General features: G+C 45.5%; 1 protein-coding gene across 1 annotated transcript; it reads left to right on the top strand.

The window, feature by feature from the left end:
* The first annotated feature begins 6,451 nt into the window (after window positions 1–6,451).
* On the top strand, window positions 6,452–16,414 carry LOC124042691 (transmembrane protein 196-like). Its single transcript, XM_046360780.1, has 6 exons — window positions 6,452–7,004; window positions 7,090–7,553; window positions 8,920–8,976; window positions 14,295–14,430; window positions 14,660–14,802; window positions 15,105–16,414. Exons 2-6 carry the CDS (start codon window positions 7,389–7,391, stop codon window positions 15,171–15,173), a joined length of 570 nt encoding a protein of 189 aa, XP_046216736.1. The 5' UTR covers window positions 6,452–7,004; window positions 7,090–7,388; the 3' UTR covers window positions 15,174–16,414.
* Window positions 16,415–22,418: the final 6,004 nt, after the last annotated feature.

Below are 22,418 nucleotides of genomic sequence, written 5' to 3'. Positions count from 1 at the left end.
GTGGTTAACGGTCAGAGCCCAGGTCTGACAGAACCTGTGATTAACGGTCAGAGCCCAGGTCTGACAGAACCTGTGGTTAACGGTCAGAGCCCAGGTCTGACAGAACCTATGATTAATGGTGCCTTGATTTCAGTGTTGTGTAGGCTGAGACCAGGTGCCTTGATTTCAGTGTTGTGTAGGCTGAGACCAGGTGCCTTGATTTCAGTGTTGTGTAGGCTGAGACCAGGTGAGACCAGGTGCCTTGATTTCAGTGTTGTGTAGGCTGAGACCAGGTGCCTTGATTTCAGTGTTGTGTAGGCTGAGACCAGGTGCCTTGATTTCAGTGTTGTGTAGGCTGAGACCAGGTGAGACCAGGTGCCTTGATTTCAGTGTTGTGTAGGCTGAGACCAGGTGCCTTGATTTCAGTGTTGTGTAGGCTGAGACCAGGTGAGACCAGGTGCCTTGATTTCAGTGTTGTGTAGGCTGAGACCAGGTGAGACCAGATGCCTTGATTTCAGTGGTGTGTAGGCTGAGACCAGGTGCCTTGATTTCAGTGTTGTGTAGGCTGAGACCAGGTGAGACCAGATGCCTTGATTTCAGTGTTGTGTAGGCTGAGACCAGGTGCCTTGATTTCAGTGTTGTGTAGGCTGAGACCAGATGCCTTGATTTCAGTGTTGTGTAGGCTGAGACCAGGTGAGACCAGGTGCCTTGATTTCAGTGTTGTGTAGGCTGAGACCAGGTGAGACCAGATGCCTTGATTTCAGTGTTGTGTAGGCTGAGACCAGGCGGGACCAGATGCCTTGATTTCAGTGTTGTGTACATTTACATTTACATTTAAGTCATTTAGCAGACGCTCTTATCCAGAGCGACTTACAAATTGGTGCATTCACCTTATGACATCCAGTGGAACAGTCACTTTACAATAGTGCATCTAAATCTTAAAGGGGGGGAATACTGAGAGTGAGAGGGAATACTTATCCTATCCTAGGTATTCCTTAAAGAGGTGGGGTTTCAGGTGTCTCCGGAAGGTGGTGATTGACTCCGCTGTCCTGGCGTCGTGAGGGAGTTTGTTCCACCATTGGGGGGCCAGAGCAGCGAACAGTTTTGACTGGGCTGAGCGGGAGCTGTACTTCCTCAGTGGTAGGGAGGCGAGCAGGCCAGAGGTGGATGAACGCAGTGCCCTTGTTTGGGTGTAGGGCCTGATCAGAGCCTGGAGGTACTGAGGTGCCGTTCCCCTCACAGCTCCGTAGGCAAGCACCATGGTCTTGTAGCGGATGCGAGCTTCAACTGGAAGCCAGTGGAGAGAACGGAGGAGCGGGGTGAAGTGAGAGAACTTGGGAAGGTTGAACACCAGACGGGCTGCGGCGTTCTGGATGAGTTGAAGGGGTTTAATGGCACAGGCAGGGAGCCCAGCCAACAGCGAGTTGCAGTAATCCAGACGGGAGATGACAAGTGCCTGGATTAGGACCTGCGCCGCTTCCTGTGTGAGGCAGGGTCGTACTCTGCGGATGTTGTAGAGCATGAACCTACAGGAACGGGCCACCGCCTTGATGTTGGTTGAGAACGACAGGGTGTTGTCCAGGATCACACCAAGGTTCTTAGCGCTCTGGGAGGAGGACACAATGGAGTTGTCAACCGTGATGGCGAGATCATGGAACGGGCAGTCCTTCCCCGGGAGGAAGAGCAGCTCCGTCTTGCCGAGGTTCAGCTTGAGGTGGTGATCCGTCATCCACACTGATATGTCTGCCAGACATGCAGAGATGCGATTCGCCACCTGGTCATCAGAAGGGGAAAGGAGAAGATTAGTTGTGTGTCGTCTGCATAGCAATGATAGGAGAGACCATGTGAGGTTATGACAGAGCCAAGTGACTTGGTGTATAGCGAGAATAGGAGAGGGCCTAGAACAGAGCCCTGGGGGACACCAGTGGTGAGAGCGCGTGGTGAGGAGACAGATTCTCGCCACGCCACCTGGTAGGAGCGACCTGTCAGGTAGGACGCAATCCAAGCGTGGGCCGCGCCGGAGATGCCCAACTCGGAGAGGGTGGAGAGGAGGATCTGATGGTTCACAGTATCGAAGGCAGCCGATAGATCTAGAAGGATGAGAGCAGAGGAGAGAGTTAGCTTTAGCAGTGCGGAGCGCCTCCGTGATACAGAGGAGAGCAGTCTCAGTTGAATGACTGGTCTTGAAACCTGACTGATTTGGATCAAGAAGGTCATTCAGAGAGAGATAGCGGGAGAGCTGGCCAAGGACGGCACGTTCAAGAGTTTTGGAGAGAAAAGAAAGAAGGGATACTGGTCTGTAATTGTTAACATCGGAGGGATCGAGTGTAGGTTTTTTTCAGAAGGGGTGCAACTCTCGCTCTCTTGAAGACGGAAGGGACGTAGCCAGCGGTCAGTGATGAGTTGATGAGCGAGGTGAGGTAAGGGAGAAGGTCTCCGGAAATGGTCTGGAGAAGAGGGGAGGGGATAGGGTCAAGCGGGCAGGTTGTTGGGCGGCCGGCCGTCACAAGACGCCGGCCAGGTGCCTTGATTTCAGTGTTGTGTAGGCTGAGACCAGGTGAGACCAGATGCCTTGATTTCAGTGTTGTGTAGGCTGAGACCAGGTGAGACCAGATGCCTTGATTTCAGTGTTGTGTAGGCTGAGACCAGGTGCCTTGATTTCAGTGTTGTGTAGGCTGAGACCAGGTGAGACCAGATGCATTGATTTCAGTGTTGTGTAGGCTGAGACCAGGTGCCTTGATTTCAATGTTGTGTAGGCTGAGACCAGGTGTAGGCTGAGACCAGGTGCCTTGATTTCAGTGTTGTGTAGGCTGAGACCAGGTGTAGGCTGAGACCAGGTGCCTTGATTTCAGTGTTGTGTAGGCTGAGACCAGGTGCCTTGATTTCAGTGTTGTGTAGGCTGAGACCAGGTGCTGCAGATTCTTCTACTGTTTTCAGTTCATGAATGTAGATGTTAAATAGTGTTGGACTTATTGGGCCGCCCTGTTTCACTTCACGTCCCTGAGAGAAGAAGTCTGTTGCCTTGTTGCCAATGTTGACCTCACATTTTTATTAATTTTTTTATTTTTTATTTTACTTTTATTTAACCAGGCAAGTCAGTTAAGAACAAATTCTTATTTACAATGACGGCCTAGGAACAATGGGTTAACTGCCTGTTCAGGGGCAGAACGACAGATTTGTACCTTGTGAGCTCGGGGGTTTGAACTCGCAACCTTCCTGTTACTAGTCCAACGCTCTAACCACTAGGCTACCCTGCCGTCCCAACACTCTAACCACTAAGTTAAGTGTACATCGATTTAATAACATTATATGTTTCCCTTCCAGTACCACTTCCTATTAGTTTGTGTTGTTGATATGTGGTCGTAGAGTAGTGGCCTGAGGGCACACACTTCATTTGTTGTGAAATGTTCTGTAATGTTTTTAAAATTGTAAAACTGCCTTAATTTTGCTGAACCCCAGGAAGAGTAGCTGCTGCCTTGGCAGCAACTAATGGGATCCATAATAAACCCCAGGAAGAGTAGCTGCTGCCTTGGCAGGAACTAATGGGGATCCATAATAAACCCCAGGAAGAGTAGCTGCTGCCTTGGCAGGAACTAATGGGGATCCATAATAAACCTCAGGAAGAGTAGCTGCTGCCTTGGCAGGAACTAATGGGGATCCATAATAAACCCCAGGAAGAGTAGCTGCTGCCTTGGCAGGAACTAATGGGGATCCATAATAAACCCCAGGAAGAGTAGCTGATGCTTTGGCAGGAACTAATGGGGATCCATAATAAACCCCAGGAAGAGTAGCTGATGCTTTGGCAGGAACTAAACCCCAGGAAGAGTAGCTGCTGCCTTGGCAGGAACTAATGGGGATCCATAATAAACCCCAGGAAGAGTAGCTGCTGCCTTGGCAGGAACTAATGGGGATCCATAATAAACCCCAGGAAGAGTAGCTGCTGCCTTGGCAGGAACTAATGGGGATCCTTAATAAATACAAATACAGTATTTTTTCTATAGTTATAGTCACTGCCTGTTATAATATCCTCTCTTTGTCCTGTCCTCTGATCTGTCATTTACCTGTAACTGGCCTCGTGGATGCAGTCTTTTCTAATATACCCAGACCAGGACCAGGACCTGACCTTAACTTGACCAGGACCAGACCTTAACTTGACCAGGACCAGGACCCGACCTTAACTTGACCAGGACCCGACCTTAACTTGACCAGGACCAGACCTTAACTTGACCAGGACCAGGACCAGACCTGAACTTGACCAGGACCAGACCTTAACTTGACCAGGACCCGACCATAACTTGACCAGGGCCAGACCTGAACTTGACCAGGACCAGGACCAGACCTGAACTTGACCAGGACCAGACCTTAACTTGACCAGGACCAGACCTGAACTTGACCAGGACCAGACCTGAACTTGACCAGGACCAGACCTTAACATGACCAGGACAAGAACCAGACCTGAACTTGACCAGGACCAGACCTTAACATGACCAGGACAAGAACCAGACCTTAACTTGACCAGGACCAGAACCCGACCTTAACTTGACCAGGACCAGACCTTAACTTGACCAGGACCAGAACCCGACCTTAACTTGACCAGGACCCGACCTTAACTTGACCAGGACCAGACCTGAATTTGACCAGGACCCGACCTTAACTTGACCAGGACCAGGACCCGACCTTAACTTGACCAGGACCAGAACCCGACCTTAACTTGACCAGGACCAGGACCAGGACCAAGACCAGAGAGAGAGAGAGAGACTGCATGCAGAATTCAGCAAACATATCCTCTATGTACAATGGAAAACACCAAATAATCCATGCAGAGCTGAATTAGGCCGATACCCACTAATTATCCAAATCTAGAGAAGAGCCATTAAAATCTACAACCACCTAAAAGGAAGTGATTCCCAAACCTTCCATAACAAAGCCATCACCTACAGAGAGATGAACCTAGAGAAGAGTCCCCTAAGCAAGCTGGTCCTGGGTCTCTGTTCACAAACACACCCCACATAGCCCCATGACAGCATCACAACTAGACCCAACCAAATGATGAGAAAACAAAAAGATAATTACTTCACACATTGGAAAGAATTAACAAAAAACAGAGCAAACTAGAATGTTATTTGGCCCTAAATAGAGAGTACACAGTGGCAGAATACCTGACCACTGTGACTGACCCAAACCTAAGGAAAGTTTTGACCATACCGTACAGACTCAGTGAGCATAGCCTTGCTATTGAGAAAGGCCGCCATAGGCAGACATGGCTCTCAAGAGAAGACAGGCTATGTGCTCACTGCCCACAAAATGAGGTGGAAACTGAGCTGCACTTCCTAACCTCCTGCCAAATGTATGACCATATTAGAGACACATAATTTCTCTCAGATTACACAGATCCACAAAGAATTCGAAAACAAACTACTAACTAACTATTTTGATGAACTCCCATATCTTTTGATATACCACAGTGTGCATCACAGCAGCAAGTGACCTGTTGCCACAAGAAAAGGGCAACCAGTGAAGAACAAAACACCATTGTAAATACAACCCATATTTATGTTAATTTATTTTCCGTTTTGTACTTAAATTGAATTGATTTGAGAGAGAGAGAGAGAGAGAGAGAGAGAGAGAGAGAGAGAGAGAGAAATATATATAGTTTGAGTACTTTGTCAGACCCCTTCCCCCCTCCAGGCATCCTCATTTCTACTGAATATTAATTCATAACAGTAGAAAGCTGTTATGTTAATAATCTGTGTTTCTTAGATAGCATCAGTCCATTCATTACACTGTAACCACACACAGAGCAGAGGGGCGGCAGGGTGGCCTAGTGGTTAGAGCGTTGGACTAGTAACCGGAAGGTTGCAAATTCAAACCCCCGAGCTGACAAGGTGCAAATCTGTCGTTCTGCCCCTGAACAGGCAGTTAACTCGCTGTTCCTAGGCCGTCATTGAAAATAAGAATTTGTTCTTAACTGACTTGCCTGGTTAAATAAAAGTAAAATAAAAAAAGAGAAGCGCACGGAAACGGACCTTTATGTAACAGGGAACAGTGGGCCAGTCATCGGTAGGCCTATAGAAGAGGTGACGACAGGTCAGTGTCAACAAGGATACAATGAGGTAGCATGGCAAATTGAAACAGGTGGGTTGATTTAGAAACGTGATACAGGAGGTTTGTGCTCAAACACGAAAACAGCTGCTACCAAAAGGCAAAAATAAGACATTAATTTTCAAAAGTCACAAGTAAAATATGGTGATTTTTAGTCAAACGGATATACTTTTATATTTAGACTCTTGTCTCGGATGTTGAATGTCTCCTGCTTCTCTTAAACAAACTACCCGTTCAGAGCCACAAGGACCAGGAAGTGCAACGTAACAAAACCTCTTTTCTTTCACACCTCGACACATCATTACAGGTGTTTGTGTAGGTTACTGTCTATGGGAGTTGGCTGTTCAGTTCAGTTCAGTGTGTGGCTTTGAGAGAAAGATAAGCCCAGTGTTGTTGTGTTCACCAGGGTTGTGCTAATGACACCAGCTCGTATCTGTGAATCTGCCCGGGAGTCGCGCGGGGATCCGAGAGTCTCTGGAGTCTAAACTAAACTGAATGACCAGAGGAGGAGGAGTCCCACTGTCTGAGTGAGTCTCTCTCTCTCTGTCTCTGTGTGTGTCTCTGTGTGTGTCTCTGTGTGTGTCTCTGTGTGTGTCTCTGTCTCTGTGTGTGTGTGTCTCTGTGTGTGTCTCTGTGTGTGTCTCTGTCTCTGTGTGTGTCTCTGTGTGTGTGTCTCTATGTGTGTGTGTGTCAGAGAGAGAACTGGAGTGCGTGTGGCTCAGGTCGCAGAGGGGAGTGTGTCTGTGCAAGCGTTTAAGCACCATGGACAGCAACCGGGAGCCAGTCTCATTAACAACCAACCAGTGGGAGGTTTAGAGCAGCCCGCTCTCCTCTCAGTGTTGACCGGAGGAGCTCCCGTTGCCAGCGACAGAGACGACTCACTTTTGGATTTGGAAATCATGATCTAGTCTTTGTTCATGCAGGTTAGTGTCTGATAAAAAAAATATTGCTAAAAAAAAAAAATGTGAAAATCTACTCGACATCATTCTCTGATCTCCTCTTCCTCAGGAACGGGATATGGACTAACATCCCGCCACCCGCCAAGGGCCGACAGGCGGACACCGGCTCCAGGCTCGGGTTGCTAGTTGGCACAAAAACATGACATTTTTTGAAACGGGATGAAACAGGGAGGTACCTGAACTTATCCATTTCAGTTCATCTTTATTTAATCAGAGTAGTGACTGTTTTCCGGGGAGTAGCTTAAGAAACGCTAGTTTTCGTTTCAAAACGTTTTGCTGCCGACCCTCCTGATTGAGGCCAACCTAGGAGGACAGACCGGCTGGTCTCAAGGAGGATGTTCGGGCAGGATGTGCTCCAGCCGGAAGATCCTGTGGAGCCTGCTGCTGCTGTCAGTGTTGGAGGTGGGTCTGGGGGTGACCAGTATCGTCCTGGGAGCCGTGGGGCTCAGGAGGGTCAGGGAGGAACACAAGCTGCAGCAAGGAGACGCTTCTCCCGTCTGGAGTGGCATGTGTGTACGTACTACTTTTAGTTTGCCATCTCTCTGTGTGTGTGTGTGTGTGTGTGTGTGTGTGTGTGTGTGTGTGTGTGTGTGTGTGTGCGTGCGTGCGTGCGTGCGTGCGTGCGTGCGTGTGAATTTAAAAAACTTTAAGTATTCATTTCCATGTTGTCTCTATGCCTGGAAATGCCCTTGTCTGGAGCAGAGATTGATCATTTCAAACTCAAATTTCAAAAAAAGTGTTTACAATTTCTAAAAGGAACGAGCAATAATTGACATTAACTGAAAAAGGATTAGATGTAGATGCAATAGACCTCTGTGACTTTAAATAATATTTTTCTTAAAACTGTAATTCCTTAAAGATGTGTCCGGAGATTTCGTCAAGTCGTTCAGATTTAAATCCTAAATGAATCGGGCATGAGTAGGGTCAGCTACGCCATAAGGACCCCTTCTTCATTTACCCATTAGTGCAACAAGACCACTCATGCTCTAGAAAATTCTCTACTTATGATAGATTTAAACAAACAGTATTGGAATCACCGTGGCAACAAGCATAAACCGTCAACTCCACCTGGCTCGACTGAGGGACCTTACAGATTGTATGTGTGGGGTACAGAGATGAGGTAGTCATTCAAAAATCATGTTAAACACTATTATTTTACACAGTGAGTTCATGCAACTTATTTACGTGACTTGTCAAGTAAATCTTTACTCCTGAACTTATTTAGGCCATAAGAAAGGTGTTGAATACTTAGTGACTCAAGACATTTCAGCTTTTCATTTTGAATTCATTGGTGAAAACATCATTCCACTTTGACATTATGGGATATCGGGTAAGAGGCCAGTGACACAAATGTTCAATTTAATCCATTTTAAATTCAGCAAAATGTGGGAAAAAGTCAAGAGGTGTGAATGCTTTCCGAGGGCTCTGTATGTTCTACATCTAGAAAAACATGCCACAAATGGTAACGAAATTAGCCCTGGAGCATTAAATAGTTCAAAGATTTTTATAACATATTTGAATAATCTAACGTTAAATAATCAATGCCTTTAAAAAAAAATTGTAACTTTTTTTATTTTTAATTAAATGCCTTTTATAGTGTGTGACAAGAGTGGCCCTAAATCCATTAACTTCCATTTTATGAGAAAAAAAAATCAATAATGAGTTAGTTGCTACTTCACATGGTATGATAGCTGATACATTTGTCTGTCAAAATATACAATGTTGTTGAAATTACGAAAAACATTTGTAAAAAATTTTTTTTTAAAGAAAAAAGTGGAGACTGTCCTGTCTTTCAGGAATCCCTCATACAGTGAGGTCTCCTCTCTACATGTCTCCCCTTGGATTCGGATCTGATTGGGTTCTGTTCTTTCTCTCTCAGTTTCTAATCTGTGGGATGTGTGGAGTACTCTGTTCCAAGAAGAGGACTGGACTCATCGTGAGTACACACACACACACTCACACACACACACGCTCACACACACACACACACACACACACACACACACACACACACACACACACACACACACACACACACACACACACACACACACACACACACACACACACACACACACACACACACACACACACACACACACACACACACACTCACACACACACACACTCTCTCTTACCCTCTTGTCCGAAGTTGCTCTCGCTCCCCAAAGGGGCTTTATGGGAAACATATGTTTACATTGCCAAAGCAAGTGGAGTAGATAATAAACAACATCAACATAAAGGTATAATTCTTGGTGTGCTCTCGGACAACGGTGTCGAGATGGAATTTGTATTTGTTGTCCTGGCAACTGGACCTTTTATGGAACCCCATTATTTTTGTCTTACTGAGATTTACTGTCAGGGCCCAGGTCTGTCAGGGCCCAGATCTGTCAGGAACCAGGTCTGTCAGGGCCCAGGTCTGTCAGGGCCCAGATCTGTCAGGGCCCAGGTCTGTCAGGGCCCAGGTCTGTCAGGGCCCAGATCTGTCAGGGCCCAGGTCTGTCAGGGCCCAGGTCTGTCAGGGCCCAGGTCTGTCAGGGCCCAGATCTGTCAGGGCCCAGGTCTGTCAGGGCCCAGGTCTGTCAGGGACCAGATCTGTCAGGGCCCAGGTCTGTCAGGGCCCAGATCTGTCAGGGCCCAGGTCTGTCAGGGCCCAGATCTGTCAGGGCCCAGGTCTGTCAGGGCCCAGGTCTGTCAGGGCCCAGGTCTGTCAGGGCCCAGGTCTGTCAGATTCTATGCAGAAGATCTAGGTGCTGCTGTAGGCCCTCCTTGGTTGCTGACAGATGCATCAGATCATCTGCAAACAGTGGGCCCAAGCTGCATGCCTGTCTCACCCCATGGGCCTGTGGAAATACATGTTTTTTAACTGCACATTTGTTTATGTACATTGATTTTATGTCATATGTTTATCCCCCAAAAACCGCTTTCCATCCATTTGTAAAGCAGACCGTCATTCCAAATTGAGTCAAAAGCTTTTTTGAAATCAACAAAGCATGTTTTGGTTGGTTTGTTTGTCAATTAGGGTGTGTAAAGGTGTATATGTGGTCTGTCGTAAGATATTTTGGTAAGAAGCCTATTTGACATTTGCTCAGGACGTTGTTTTCACAGAGGAAATGTTGGACTCTATTGTTGATGATACTGCAGAGGATTTTTCAGAGGTTACTGTTGACACAGATTCCACTGTAACTTTCGGGGTCAAATTTCTCTCTACTTTTGTGTATTGATTGATCAGACATTGGTTCGAAACACTGGGGAAGATGCCAGAGCTGAGGATACTGTTAAAATATTCAAGAAAAGCTCATTTTAATTTGTGGTTTGTATATTTGATCATTTTGATTAGTAGGTCAACAACACCACAGGCCTTTTTGTGTTGAAGGGAGATTGGAGAAGTGGTTTATCCAGACATCTCCGTTTTGGGATAGATAACTCTACGTGTTGTTTGTTATGGAGCCAATTAGATTGGAGAAGTGGTTTATCCAGACATCTCCGTTTTGGGATAGATAACTCTACGTGTTGTTTGTTATGGAGCCAATCAGATTGGAGAAGTGGTTTATCCAGACATCTCCGTTTTGGGATAGATAACTCTACGTGTTGTTTGTTATGGAGCCAATCAGATTGGAGAAGTGGTCAGATTCTACAGATTCTTCAATCACATTGAGCTGATTTCTGACCTGCTGTTCTTTCCTCGTAGTGTATATCTGTATTATTTGAGTGATTCCCCATAGTGAAGGTTATCCTTTTCTGGGTCTCTGTGTGTTTGGTTGTGTAATGCAGATGCTGGGAGACGACAAGCAAGTACGGGGGTGTGGTTTTAATAATAAATAAACATGAAAACAAAACACAAACGGCGTCTGGACATAAGAACAGGAACATGACAACAAGCCTGACTGGGGAACGAACCCGAGGGACAGATAGAGGGATGGAAATAATTGAAGTGATGCAGTCCAGGTGAGTCTCATGAGTCGCAGGTGTGCGTAGCGATGGTGACAGGTGTGCGTAGCGATGGTGACAGGTGTGTGTAATAATCACCACACTGGCGATGTGCCCAAGAGGGGGAGCGTGAGTAAACGTGAACGGTTGGATATTCTCAATATCTTTCAATGGTTTTTGCTTTCTTCATTAAACCATTTCTCATTGTTGTTCATTTTCTTAGTTTTTTAAAATATATATTTTTAATTCTTGGTAGTTACAGTCTTGTCTCATTGCTGCAACTCCCATACGGACTCGGGAGAGGTGAATGTCGAGAGCCGTGCGTCCTCCGAAACACAACCCAGCCACACTGCTTCTTGGCACAATGCCCACTTAACCCAGAAGCACTGTACACCTGATGACCGTGTCAGCGTGCACTGCACACAGCCCACAACAGGAGTTGCTATTGTGTTATGGGACATCGACATCCCTGCCGGCCAAATCCAGATGACACTGGGACAATTGTGTGCCGCCCCATGGGTCTCCCTGTCGCGACAGAGCCTGGACTCGAACCCAGAATCTCTAGTGGCACAGCTTTAGGGGGGGCTTTAGACCCCTGAGACAGAGCCTGGACTCGAACCCAGAATCTCCAGTGGCACAGCTTTAGGGGGGGCTTTAGACCCCCGAGACAGAGCCTGGACTCTAAACCAGAATCTACAGTGGCACAGCTTCAGGGGGGGCTTTAGACCCCTGAGACAGAGCCTGGACTCTAAACCAGAATCTACAGTGGCACAGCTTCAGGGGGGCTTTAGACCCCTGAGACAGAGCCTGGACTCTAACCCAGAATCTCTAGTGGCACAGCTTTAGGGGGGGCTTTAGACCCCGAGACAGAGCCTGGACTCTAAACCAGAATCTCTAGTGGCACAGCTTTAGGGGGGGCTTTAGACCCCTGCGCCACTCAGGAGACCCTTCTTAGGTTTTCTGCTATATTTTTTTTAACATTTCATACGATATGTTAGCTGATATGTCAAATACTGCATACTGTTCAGGCTTCATACTGCTAAGTTTACACCACTATTGCAGGGAAACATTTTGTCCAGGAAATTGCCTAGGAGGGATTTATTGTTAGTTGGTAGATTTCTACACTAACCTCTGTCTATAGCATTTCTTAACAACCAGCAGTTTGTTCAGCTTCGATAACTCATGGTTGAGTATTACTCTGTTCAAGTAGATTGTGATTTCGTTGTAATTTGATTGGGGTGTTAGTTGGCTGACTGTTAACGCTCTGAGAGACTCTCGATCGGTCAGTGATGAAGTAGTCGACCACTGCCAGGGAATGAGCTGAGGGTGTACCTACTAAAGGAGTATCACCGAAGCCAACCATTCACTATGTACAGACCCAGCGTGCGACAGAGCTGCAGGAGTGGTGACACATTTTTGTTGGTTGTTTTGTCGTAGTTTTGTCTAGGGGGGCATATTTTGGGAAGGAATGCTGTCACCTCCAGGAAGGTGAGTGTCCCCCTGTGTGCTGAGAATGTTGGGTTCTTGTCCATTTCTGGCATTTAGGTCGCCACAGACTAGTACATGTCCCTGGGCTGAAAATGATTGATCTACCCCTCTAGGATGGAGAAGCTGTCTTCATTAAAGTATGGGGATTCTAGTGGGGGGATATAGGTAGCACACAGGTTACAGCAGGATTCTAGTGGGGGGATATAGGTAGCACACAGGATACAGCAGGATTCTAGTGGGGGGATATAGGTAGCACACAGGATACAGCAGGATTCTAGTGGGGGGATATAGGTAGCACACAGGATACAGCAGGATTCTAGTGGGGGGATATAGGTAGCACACAGGATACAGCAGGATTCTAGTAGGGGGATATAGGTAGCACACAGGATACAGCAGGATTCTAGTAGGGGGATATAGGTAGCACACAGGATACAGCAGGATTCTAGTAGGGGGATATAGGTAGCACACAGGAGAATATTATTCTCTGTTGAGATTATTTCCATTTCTAGCCAAATGTAAAATATTCCTGTTTTGATTAATTTAATAGAGTGAGTTAGGTCTGCTCTATACCAAGTTAGCATACCCCCTGAGTCTCTTCCCTGTTTCACACCTGGTCGTTTGGTGGATGGGATTACCAGCTCTCTGTAACTTAGTCGGCAATCATTTGGTCCATTTCTTCAATACCAGGTTTCTTGCAAAATTACAATTTCTGTATTTCTGATTTCTTTGTTGAAGTCTGGGTTCCTGCTCTTTAGGCCAAAGGCAGATGACCTCAGACCGTGTATATTCCAGGATGCTTTGTGGTCTATAGTGTCCAGTGTTGTTATTCGTGTGGTTTAGGCCCGGACGATTAGGTTTGAGCAAAGCATGCTGAGCATCTGAGGATGGGGCTGTTACTTGGCTCACGGCCTGGGCGTATGTCTCGCTCTCCCCTTCTCCATCCTCTTCTCTCAGCAGTCAACCCTCTCTCTCCTCTGGCTCTCCATCTCCTGTCCTCCCCCATTCTCTGTGTGATGATTAGATTCTGCTAGGTTAGTGTTTCTCTGGAGTCTGATGTTTTTCCAAACAATGGATAATGACTGAAACAGGAGCTCTGATTTTCCATGCGGACATTTAGCGAAGGCATGTGTTACATTAGGAAACCTAACGTGTCTATCTACACACACACACATATAAAGGGTGTGGGGGTTATGAGTGGAACAGGGTATTTAGAGGCTTGTTCACTGTAACTGAGCTCCCAGGAAAAGTCAGAAGTGTGTGTGTGTGTGTGTGTGTGTGTGTGTGTGTGTGTGTGTGTGTGTGTGTGTGTGTGTGTGTGTGTGTGTGTGTGTGTGTGTGTGTGTGTGTGTGTGTGTGTGTGTGTGTGTGTGTGTGTGTGTGTGTGTGTGTGTGTGTGTGTGGATAATTATGCTGAACATAATACATTTTGCACGTTTTAAGAACAATATGTGGAGTCATGTATAGTACTGAACCACAGCCCAGTATTTACAGTGTGTTCCATCTCATTTACAGGTATAGAGCAGGAAACTATAAACAGTGTTCCATTTCACCATGTGTTTCTGCTGACAAGGTGGTTATAGTATTTGCAGGAGCAGTCATTTAAGTCTGTTTGTATTTATAGCGCTTTATTCTTTCTCTTGTTTTTTTCTCTCTCTCCATTTTCCCTCTCTCTCCCTCCCTCTCTCTGTCTCTTTCAATCTCTCTCCCTCTCTCTTTCCCTCCCTCTCTTTCTCTCTCTGTCTCTTTCAATCTCTCTCCCTCCCTCTCTCTGTCTCTCTGTCTCTTTCAATCTCGCTCCCTCTCATTCTCTCTCTGTCTCTCTCCCTCCCTCTCCAGATGATTCTGTTCTCAGCTTGCTGTATCTGTGGTCTGATTGGAGGGATTCTCAACTTCCAGTTCATTAGGGCGTTGTCACGACGACCAGACTCTCTACGTTCCCTACACCTAGCAGCCATGACTATTGCCTGCCTGGGTTTGCAACGCTATGAAACACTAGAAAACACTTTGAAACATAGTTAAACATTATATTACATTACATGACACTATTATCAACTCATTCCAACTCCAGGTAGTTGAGGTGTGCGACGCTGACCCAATACCTCCTCTAACCTGCATGAAAACATCTCTGTCTGTATATGAAAAGGTAACATTTAGATTCTGGCATCATTAAATTCAATTAGTCATCTCCCTCTCTCCCGTAGGTATCTCTTCCTGTACTCTCTCAACCTGGTTAACCTGTCGTCTGGCCAATTCAGAACAACAGAGGATGTTTCTGGAGAGAGAACACTCACTACACCACTCACACGAGATGGCTGAGAAGGATTCATACACACACGGATCTTTCGTAAGAAACAAAACACACACTCACAAGCTTGGACAGCAATCATACATTACTCTTAATTGCTCCTCAGTGGCAATCCACAGCTGAGTGATACTAACGTGTGTGTGTGTGTGTGTGTGTGTGTGTGTGTGTGTGTGTGTGTGTGTGTGTGTGTGTGTGTGTGTGTGTGTGTGTGTGTGTGTGTGTGTGTGTGTGTGTGTGTGTGTGTGTGTGTGTGTGTGTGTGTGTGTGTGTGTGTGTGTGTGTGTGTGTGTGTGTGTGTGTGTGTGTGTGTGTGTGTGTGTGTGTGTGTGTGTTTCCAACAGGAGATCCTTGACAACTTCAGCAATGGGATTCCCCAGATCTCCTACAATGCTAACACCACATCTCCTTAACAATGGACACACCTTGTTGCCCTGACAACTGGCACATCTTGTAACCCTGACAATGGAACCACCTTGTTGCCCTGATGATGTACACACCCTGTTGCCCTGATGATGTACACACCCTGTTGCCCTGATGATGTACACACCCTGTTGCCCTGATGATGTACACACCCTGTTGCCCTGAGGATGGACACAACTTGTTGCCCTGACAACGGAGTGACATCGTGTAACAGAGCTGAGCAGCATTATTACACAGCTGTGTGTGTAGAGTACTTCAACACAGGTGGAAGAAGTTTCCCAAAATAAAACAACAATGAACGCTATTCTTGGACAAGTTGTTACGAGTTCTGATAGTCCCAACACACACAGTCACATGACATATGCCCTCACAGACAGGAGGGACAGACAGCCAATCAGACACTTCAAACTAATGATCACAAAACACGCATGCAATTTATTTAAAATCTCTCTCCCATTCCTCTCTCTCCCATTCCTCTCTCCCCCTGGTTCTGGCTATATGAATGTAGGTGTATGAAGGAACAGTGCTTTAACGATCTCATGCAGAGCAGAATATGGAATTCTTTAAAGTATCAGACATACAACCAACGATGCACACTGTAGAGCTGCTGTGGGTAAACCTCCTGTAGAGCTGCTGTGGGTAACCCTCCTGTAGAGCTGCTGTGGGTAGAGCTGCTGTGGGTAACCCTCCTGTAGAGCTGCTGTGGGTAGAGCTGCTGTGGGTAACCCTCCTGTAGAGCTGCTGTGGGTAACCCTCCTGTAGAGCTGCTGTGGGTAGAGCTGCTGTGGGTAACCCTCCTGTAGAGCTGCTGTGGGTAGAGCTGCTGTGGGTAACCCTCCTGTAGAGCTGCTGTGGGTAGAGCTGCTGTGGGTAACCCTCCTGTAGAGCTGCTGTGGGTAACCCTCCTGTAGAGCTGCTGTGGGTAACCCTCCTGTAGAGCTGCTGTGGGTAACCCTCCTCCTGTAGAGCTGTTGTGGGTAACCCTCCTCCTGTAGAGCTGCTGTGGGTAGAGCTGCTGTGGGTAACCCTCCTCCTGGAGAGCTGCTTTTCTCCAGCAGTGCCCTAACCAGATCCCGAAGCAGAAGCCTACACACACAGTAACTCTCCAGGAGGCAGGTTAGCTTCCCACTCCTGCTGTATGTTCATGCTTGTACTGTATATCAGGAAAACAATCATTATGGAGTTACAATATTTTTCTATAGGCTTCTTATAACATTGAAATAAAACTATGGAAACGCTAGATGGTGGTGTAGATTTCATAGACAGTTCCTGGGACAGCTGAGAGAAACTACTGGTTGCCGTACGCACAGTGACCTCAGGCATCCATCTTGATATCTTACGAGAGGAGACATGCTCTCTGCTGGGGGAAATATTGCTGTGGGAGTAACGGAGATTGATCTCATACGCCCGTGTGTGTGCCTGTCAATTGTGCTTTTAATCAAAGGGCTTCTCAATTGGTCCCCTGAAATCTGACTTAGTTAACCCTATTCACGCACATCTGTCACTAAGGTCAACACAGTTAGTAACCAGAGTACTTAGTTAACCTTACTGATCTGTCACTAGTCCTTATTATAGACAGCAACCAGAGTACTTAGTTAACCTTATTGATCTGTCACTAGTCCTTATTATAGACAGCAACCAGAGTACTTAGTTAACCTTACTGATCTGTCACTAGTCCTTATTATAGACAGCAACCAGAGTACTTAGTTAACCTTACTGATCTGTCACTAGTCCTTATTATAGACAGCAACCAGAGTACTTAGTTAACCTTATTGATCTGTCACTAGTCCTTATTATAGACAGCAACCAGAGTACTTAGTTAACCTTATTGATCTGTCACTAGTCCTTATTATAGACAGGAGAAACACAGCAACCTGAGTACTTAGTTAACCTTATTGATCTGTCACTAGTCCTTATTATAGACAGCAACCAGAGTACTTAGTTAACCTTACTGATCTGTCACTAGTCCTTATTATAGACAGCAACCAGAGTACTTAGTTAACCTTATTGATCTGTCACTAGTCCTTATTATAGACAGCAACCAGAGTACTTAGTTAACCTTACTGATCTGTCACTAGTCCTTATTATAGACAGCAACCAGAGTACTTAGTTAACCTTACTGATCTGTCACTAGTCCTTATTATAGACAGCAACCAGAGTACTTAGTTAACCTTATTGATCTGTCACTAGTCCTTATTATAGACAGCAACCAGAGTACTTAGTTAACCTTATTGATCTGTCACTAGTCCTTATTATAGACAGGAGAAACACAGCAACCTGAGTACTTAGTTAACCTTATTGATCTGTCACTAGTCCTTATTATAGACAGCAACCAGAGTACTTAGTTAACCTTACTGATCTGTCACTAGTCCTTATTATAGACAGCAACCAGAGTACTTAGTTAACCTTATTGATCTGTCACTAGTCCTTATTATAGACAGGAGAAACACAGCAACCAGAGTACTTAGTTAACCTTACTGATCTGTCACTAGTCCTTATTATAGACAGCAACCAGAGTACTTAGTTAACCTTATTGATCTGTCACTAGTCCTTATTATAGACAGCAACCAGAGTACTTAGTTAACCTTACTGATCTGTCACTAGTCCTTATTATAGACAGGAGAAACACAGCAACCAGAGTACTTAGTTAACCTTATTGATCTGTCACTAGTCCTTATTATAGACAGCAACCAGAGTACTTAGTTAACCTTACTGATCTGTCACTAGTCCTTACTATAGACAGGAGAAACACAGCAGTTACAGTCTGTTACAGTAACTAACCAAGGTAAGTCTGTGTGTGTTTGTTGACAGGGACAGCGCCAACAGATTCAGCAAGGGGCTCTTTCGCTGACTAAGGAGAGCTGCGTTACTATTTATCACCGTGACAACAACATACACACCCAGAAGAACACCACCACCTGCTCTAGTGTGTGTGGTTCTGAACACAGGCGCCCAGAGCTGAATCAGACAAAACACTTGAGCGTGCGGTCTCTGACCCGCTGTATGAGACAGTTTAGTTTGGTCTCTGTCCCTTTCCCTCTTCTGTCCCTCTTGTTGTGGATATCAAGTGATCTGGAGCAGTGCTTGTAATAGTTTTCTATTGGTTTATCATACTAAACTTGGAACTAAATTTTAAAAAGGGAATGGGACCAACATCAAATTAGGAACAGACAGCCAGATTAGGAATGCTCGACAGCCAGATTAGGAATGCTAGACAGCCAGATTAGGAATGCTAGACAGCCAGATTAGGAACAGACAGCCAGATTAGGAATGCAAGACAGCCAGATTAGGGATGCTAGACAACCAGATTAGGAATGCTAGACAGCCATATTAGGAATGCTAGACAGCCAGATTAGGAACAGACAGCCAGATTAGGAATGCTAGACAGCCAGATTAGGGATGCTAGACAACCAGATTAGGAATGCAAGACAGCCATATTAGGAATGCTAGACAGCCAGATTAGGAACAGACAGCCAGATTAGGAATGCTAGACAGTCAGATTAGGAATGCTAGACAGCCAGATTAGGAATGCTAGACAGCCAGATTTTGAATGCTAGACAGCCAGATTAGGAATGCTTGACAGCCAGATCAGGAATGCTAGACAGACAGATCAGGAATGCTAGACAGCCAGATTAGGAACAGACAGACAGATTAGGAACAGACAGTCAGATTAGGAATGCTAGACAGCCAGATTAGGAATGCTAGACAACCAGATTTTGAATGCTAGACAGCCAGATTAGGAATGCTAGACAGCCAGATTTTGAATGCTAGACAGCCAGATTATGAATGCTAGACAGCCAGATTAGGAATGCTAGACAGCCAGATCAGGAATGCTAGACAGCCAGATCAGGAATGCTAGACAGCCAGATCAGGAATGCTAGACAGACATATTTTTTATTTTTTTATTTCACCTTTATTTAACCAGGTAGGCAAATTGAGAACAGGTTCTCATTTACAATTGTGACCTGGCCAAGATAAAGCAAAGCAGTTCTAGACAGACAGATACCTTTATTTAACGATACAGAGTTACACATGGAGATAAAACAAACATGGATAAAACAAAGTCAATAATACAGTATAAACAAGTCTATATACAATGTGAGCAAATGAGGTGAGAAGGGAGGTAAAGGCAAAAAAGGCCATGGTGGCAAGGTAAATACAATATAGCAAGTAAAACACTGAAATGGTAGTTTTGCAATGGAAGAATGTGCAAAGTAGAAATAAAAATAATGGGGTGCAAAGGAGCAAAATAAATAAATGAATTAAATACAGTTGGGAAAGAGGTAGTTGTTTGGGCTAAATTATAGGTGGGCTATGTACAGGTGCAGTAATCTGTAAGATGCTCTGACAGTTGGTGCTTAAAGCTAGTGAGGGAGATAAGTGTTTCCAGTTTCAGAGATTTTTGTAGTTCGTTCCAGTCATTGGCAGCAGAGAACTGGAAGGAGAGGCGGCCAAATAAAGAATTGGTTTTGGGGGTGACTAGAGAGATATACCTGCTGGAGCGTGTGCTACAGGTGGGAGATGCTATGGTGACCAGCGAGCTGAGATAAGGGGGGACTTAACCTAGCATGGTCTTGAAGATGACATGGAGCCAGTGGGTTTGGCGATGAGTATGAAGCGAGGGCCAGCCAACGAGAGCGTACAGGTCGCAATGGTGGGTAGTATATGGGGCTTTGGTGACAAAACGGATTGCACTGTGATAGACTGCATCCAATTTGTTGAGTAGGGTATTGGAGGCTATTTTGTAAATGACATCGCCAAAGTCGAGGATTGGTAGGATGGTCAGTTTAAAAGGGTATGTTTGGCAGCATGAGTGAAGGATGCTTTGTTGCGAAATAGGAAGCCAATTCTAGATTTAACTTTGGATTGGAGATGTTTGATATGGGTCTGGAAGGAGAGTTTACAGTCTAACCAGACACCTAAGTATTTGTAGTTGTCCACGTATTCTAAGTCAGAGCCGTCCAGAGTAGTGATGTTGGACAGGCGGAATGTTAGGAAAGCTAGACAGCCAGATTAGGAACAGACAGCCAGATCAGGAACAGACAGCCAGATCAGGAACAGACAGCCAGATCAGGAACAGACAGCCAGATTAGGAACAGACAGCCAGATCAGGAACAGACAGCCAGATCAGGAATGCTAGACAGCCATTTTCAAGTCTTGTACCAAACATTAGGAACACATTCCTAATATTTAGCTGATCCCCCCCCCCTTTTCCCTCAGAACAGCCTCAATATGTTGGGGATGGACTCTAGAAGGTGTCGAAAGCGTTCCACAGGGATGCTGGCCCATGTTGACTCCAACGCTTCCCACAGTTGTGCCAAATTGGCTGGATGCCCTTCGGGTGATGGAACGCTCGATACACACAGGAAACACAGCAGTGTTGCAGGTCTAGACACAAACCGGTACGCCTGGCACCTACTACCATATCCCGTTCAAATGCACCTACATCTTTTGTCTTGCTCACTCACCCTCTGAATGACACACATACACAACCCATATCTCAAGTGTCTCGAGGCTTAAACATCCTTCTTTTACCCGTCTCCTCCCCTTCATTTACACTGATTGAAGTGGATTTAACAAGTGACATCAATAAGGGGTCATATCTTTCACCTGGATTCACCTGGTCAGTGTGTCATGGAAAGAGCAGATGTTAATGTGTTGTACAGAGCATTCTGAAAGTATTCAGACCCCTTCCCTTTTTCCACATTTTGTTACATTACAGCCTTATTCTAAAACTGATCCAAATGTTTTATTTGTATTTTTTTACCCTCAATCCACACACAATACTCCATTTTAAATAAGTATTCAGACCCTTTTGATATGAGACTCAAAATTGAGCTCAGGTGCATCCCGTTTGCATTGATCGTCCGTGAGATGTTTCTACAACTTGATTGGTAAATTCAATTGATTGGACATCAGAAAGGCACACACACCTGTCTGTATAAAGTCCCACGCTGGTCACACTAACAGAGCTCCAGAGTTCCGCTGTGGAGATGGGAGAACCTTCCAGAAGGACAACCATCTCTGCAGCACTCCACCAATCAGGCATTTACGGTAGAGTGACCAGACGGAAAAGGCACATGACAGCCCGCTTGGAGTTAGCCAAAATACACCTAAAGGACTCAGACCATGAGAAACAAGATTCTCTGCTCTGATGAAACCAAGATGGAACTCTTTGGCCTGAATGCCAAGTGTCAAGTCTGGAGGAAACCTGGCACCATCCTTATGGTGAAGCATGGTGGTGACAGCATTCTTTTTACGGTGAAGCATGGTGGTGACTACTCAGAATCAAGCAAAACATGAATGGAGAAAAGTAAAGCGAGATCCTTGATGAAAACCTGCTCCTGAGTGCTCAGGACCTCAGACTGGGGCGAAGGTTCCCCTTCCAACAGGAAAATGACCCTAAGCACACAGCCATGACAACACAGGAGTGAGTGGCTTCAGGAAAAGTCTCTGATTGTCCTTGAGTGGCCCAGCCAGAGCCAGGACTATTAAACAGCCACCACTAACATTGAGTGGCTGCTGCCAACACACTGACTCAACTCCAGCCACTTTAATAATGGGAATTGATGGGAAATGATGTAAAATATATCACTAGCCACTTTAAACAATGCTACCTAATATAATGTTTACATACCCTACATTATTCATCTCATATGTATATGTATATACTGTACTCTATATCATCTACTGCATCCTTATGTAATACATGCATCACAAGCCACTTTAACTATGCCACTTTGTTTACATACTCATCTCATATGTATATACTGCACTCAATACCATCTACTGTATCTTGCCTATGCCGCTCTGTACCATCAGTCGTTCATATATCTTTGCGTACATATTCTTTATCCCCTTACACTTGTGTCTATAAGGTAGTAGTTTTGGAATTGTTAGCAAGATTACTTGTTGGTTATCACTGCATTGTCGGAACTAGAAGCACAAGCATTTCGCTACACTCGCATTAACATCTGCAAACCATGTGTATGTGACAAATAACATTTGATTTGATTTGAACCTGATTAATCATCTCTGGAGACCTGAAATTAGCTGTGCAGCAACACTTGTCTATATTCCATTCACAACTGCAGTGACAACACCTGTTCAATGAATGGGGGAACACCCTGAACTTTAGGGGGGAGGAGTAGGTATAACTTTAGGGTGGAGGAGTAGGTATAACTTTAGGGGGGAGGAGTAGGTATAACTTTAGGGTGGAGGAGTAGGTATAACTT

Source organism: Oncorhynchus gorbuscha, linkage group LG09 (assembly GCF_021184085.1).
Source record: "Oncorhynchus gorbuscha isolate QuinsamMale2020 ecotype Even-year linkage group LG09, OgorEven_v1.0, whole genome shotgun sequence".
Classification (NCBI taxonomy): Eukaryota; Metazoa; Chordata; class Actinopteri; order Salmoniformes; family Salmonidae; genus Oncorhynchus; species Oncorhynchus gorbuscha.
Note: the sequence above shows the minus strand (reverse complement) of the source record. Positions and strands in the feature narration are given on the sequence as shown.

Coding starts and splice junctions, on each gene's coding strand:
- LOC124042691 (XM_046360780.1), top strand. CDS start 7,389: ATGTGCTCCAGCCGGAAGATCCTGTGGAGCCTGCTGCTGCTGTCAGTG. Junction 7,554..8,919: donor CCGTCTGGAGTGGCATGTGT/GTACGTACTACT, acceptor TTTCTCTCTCAG/TTTCTAATCTGTGGGATGTG. Junction 14,431..14,659: donor CATGACTATTGCCTGCCTGG/GTTTGCAACGCT, acceptor TCTCTCCCGTAG/GTATCTCTTCCTGTACTCTC.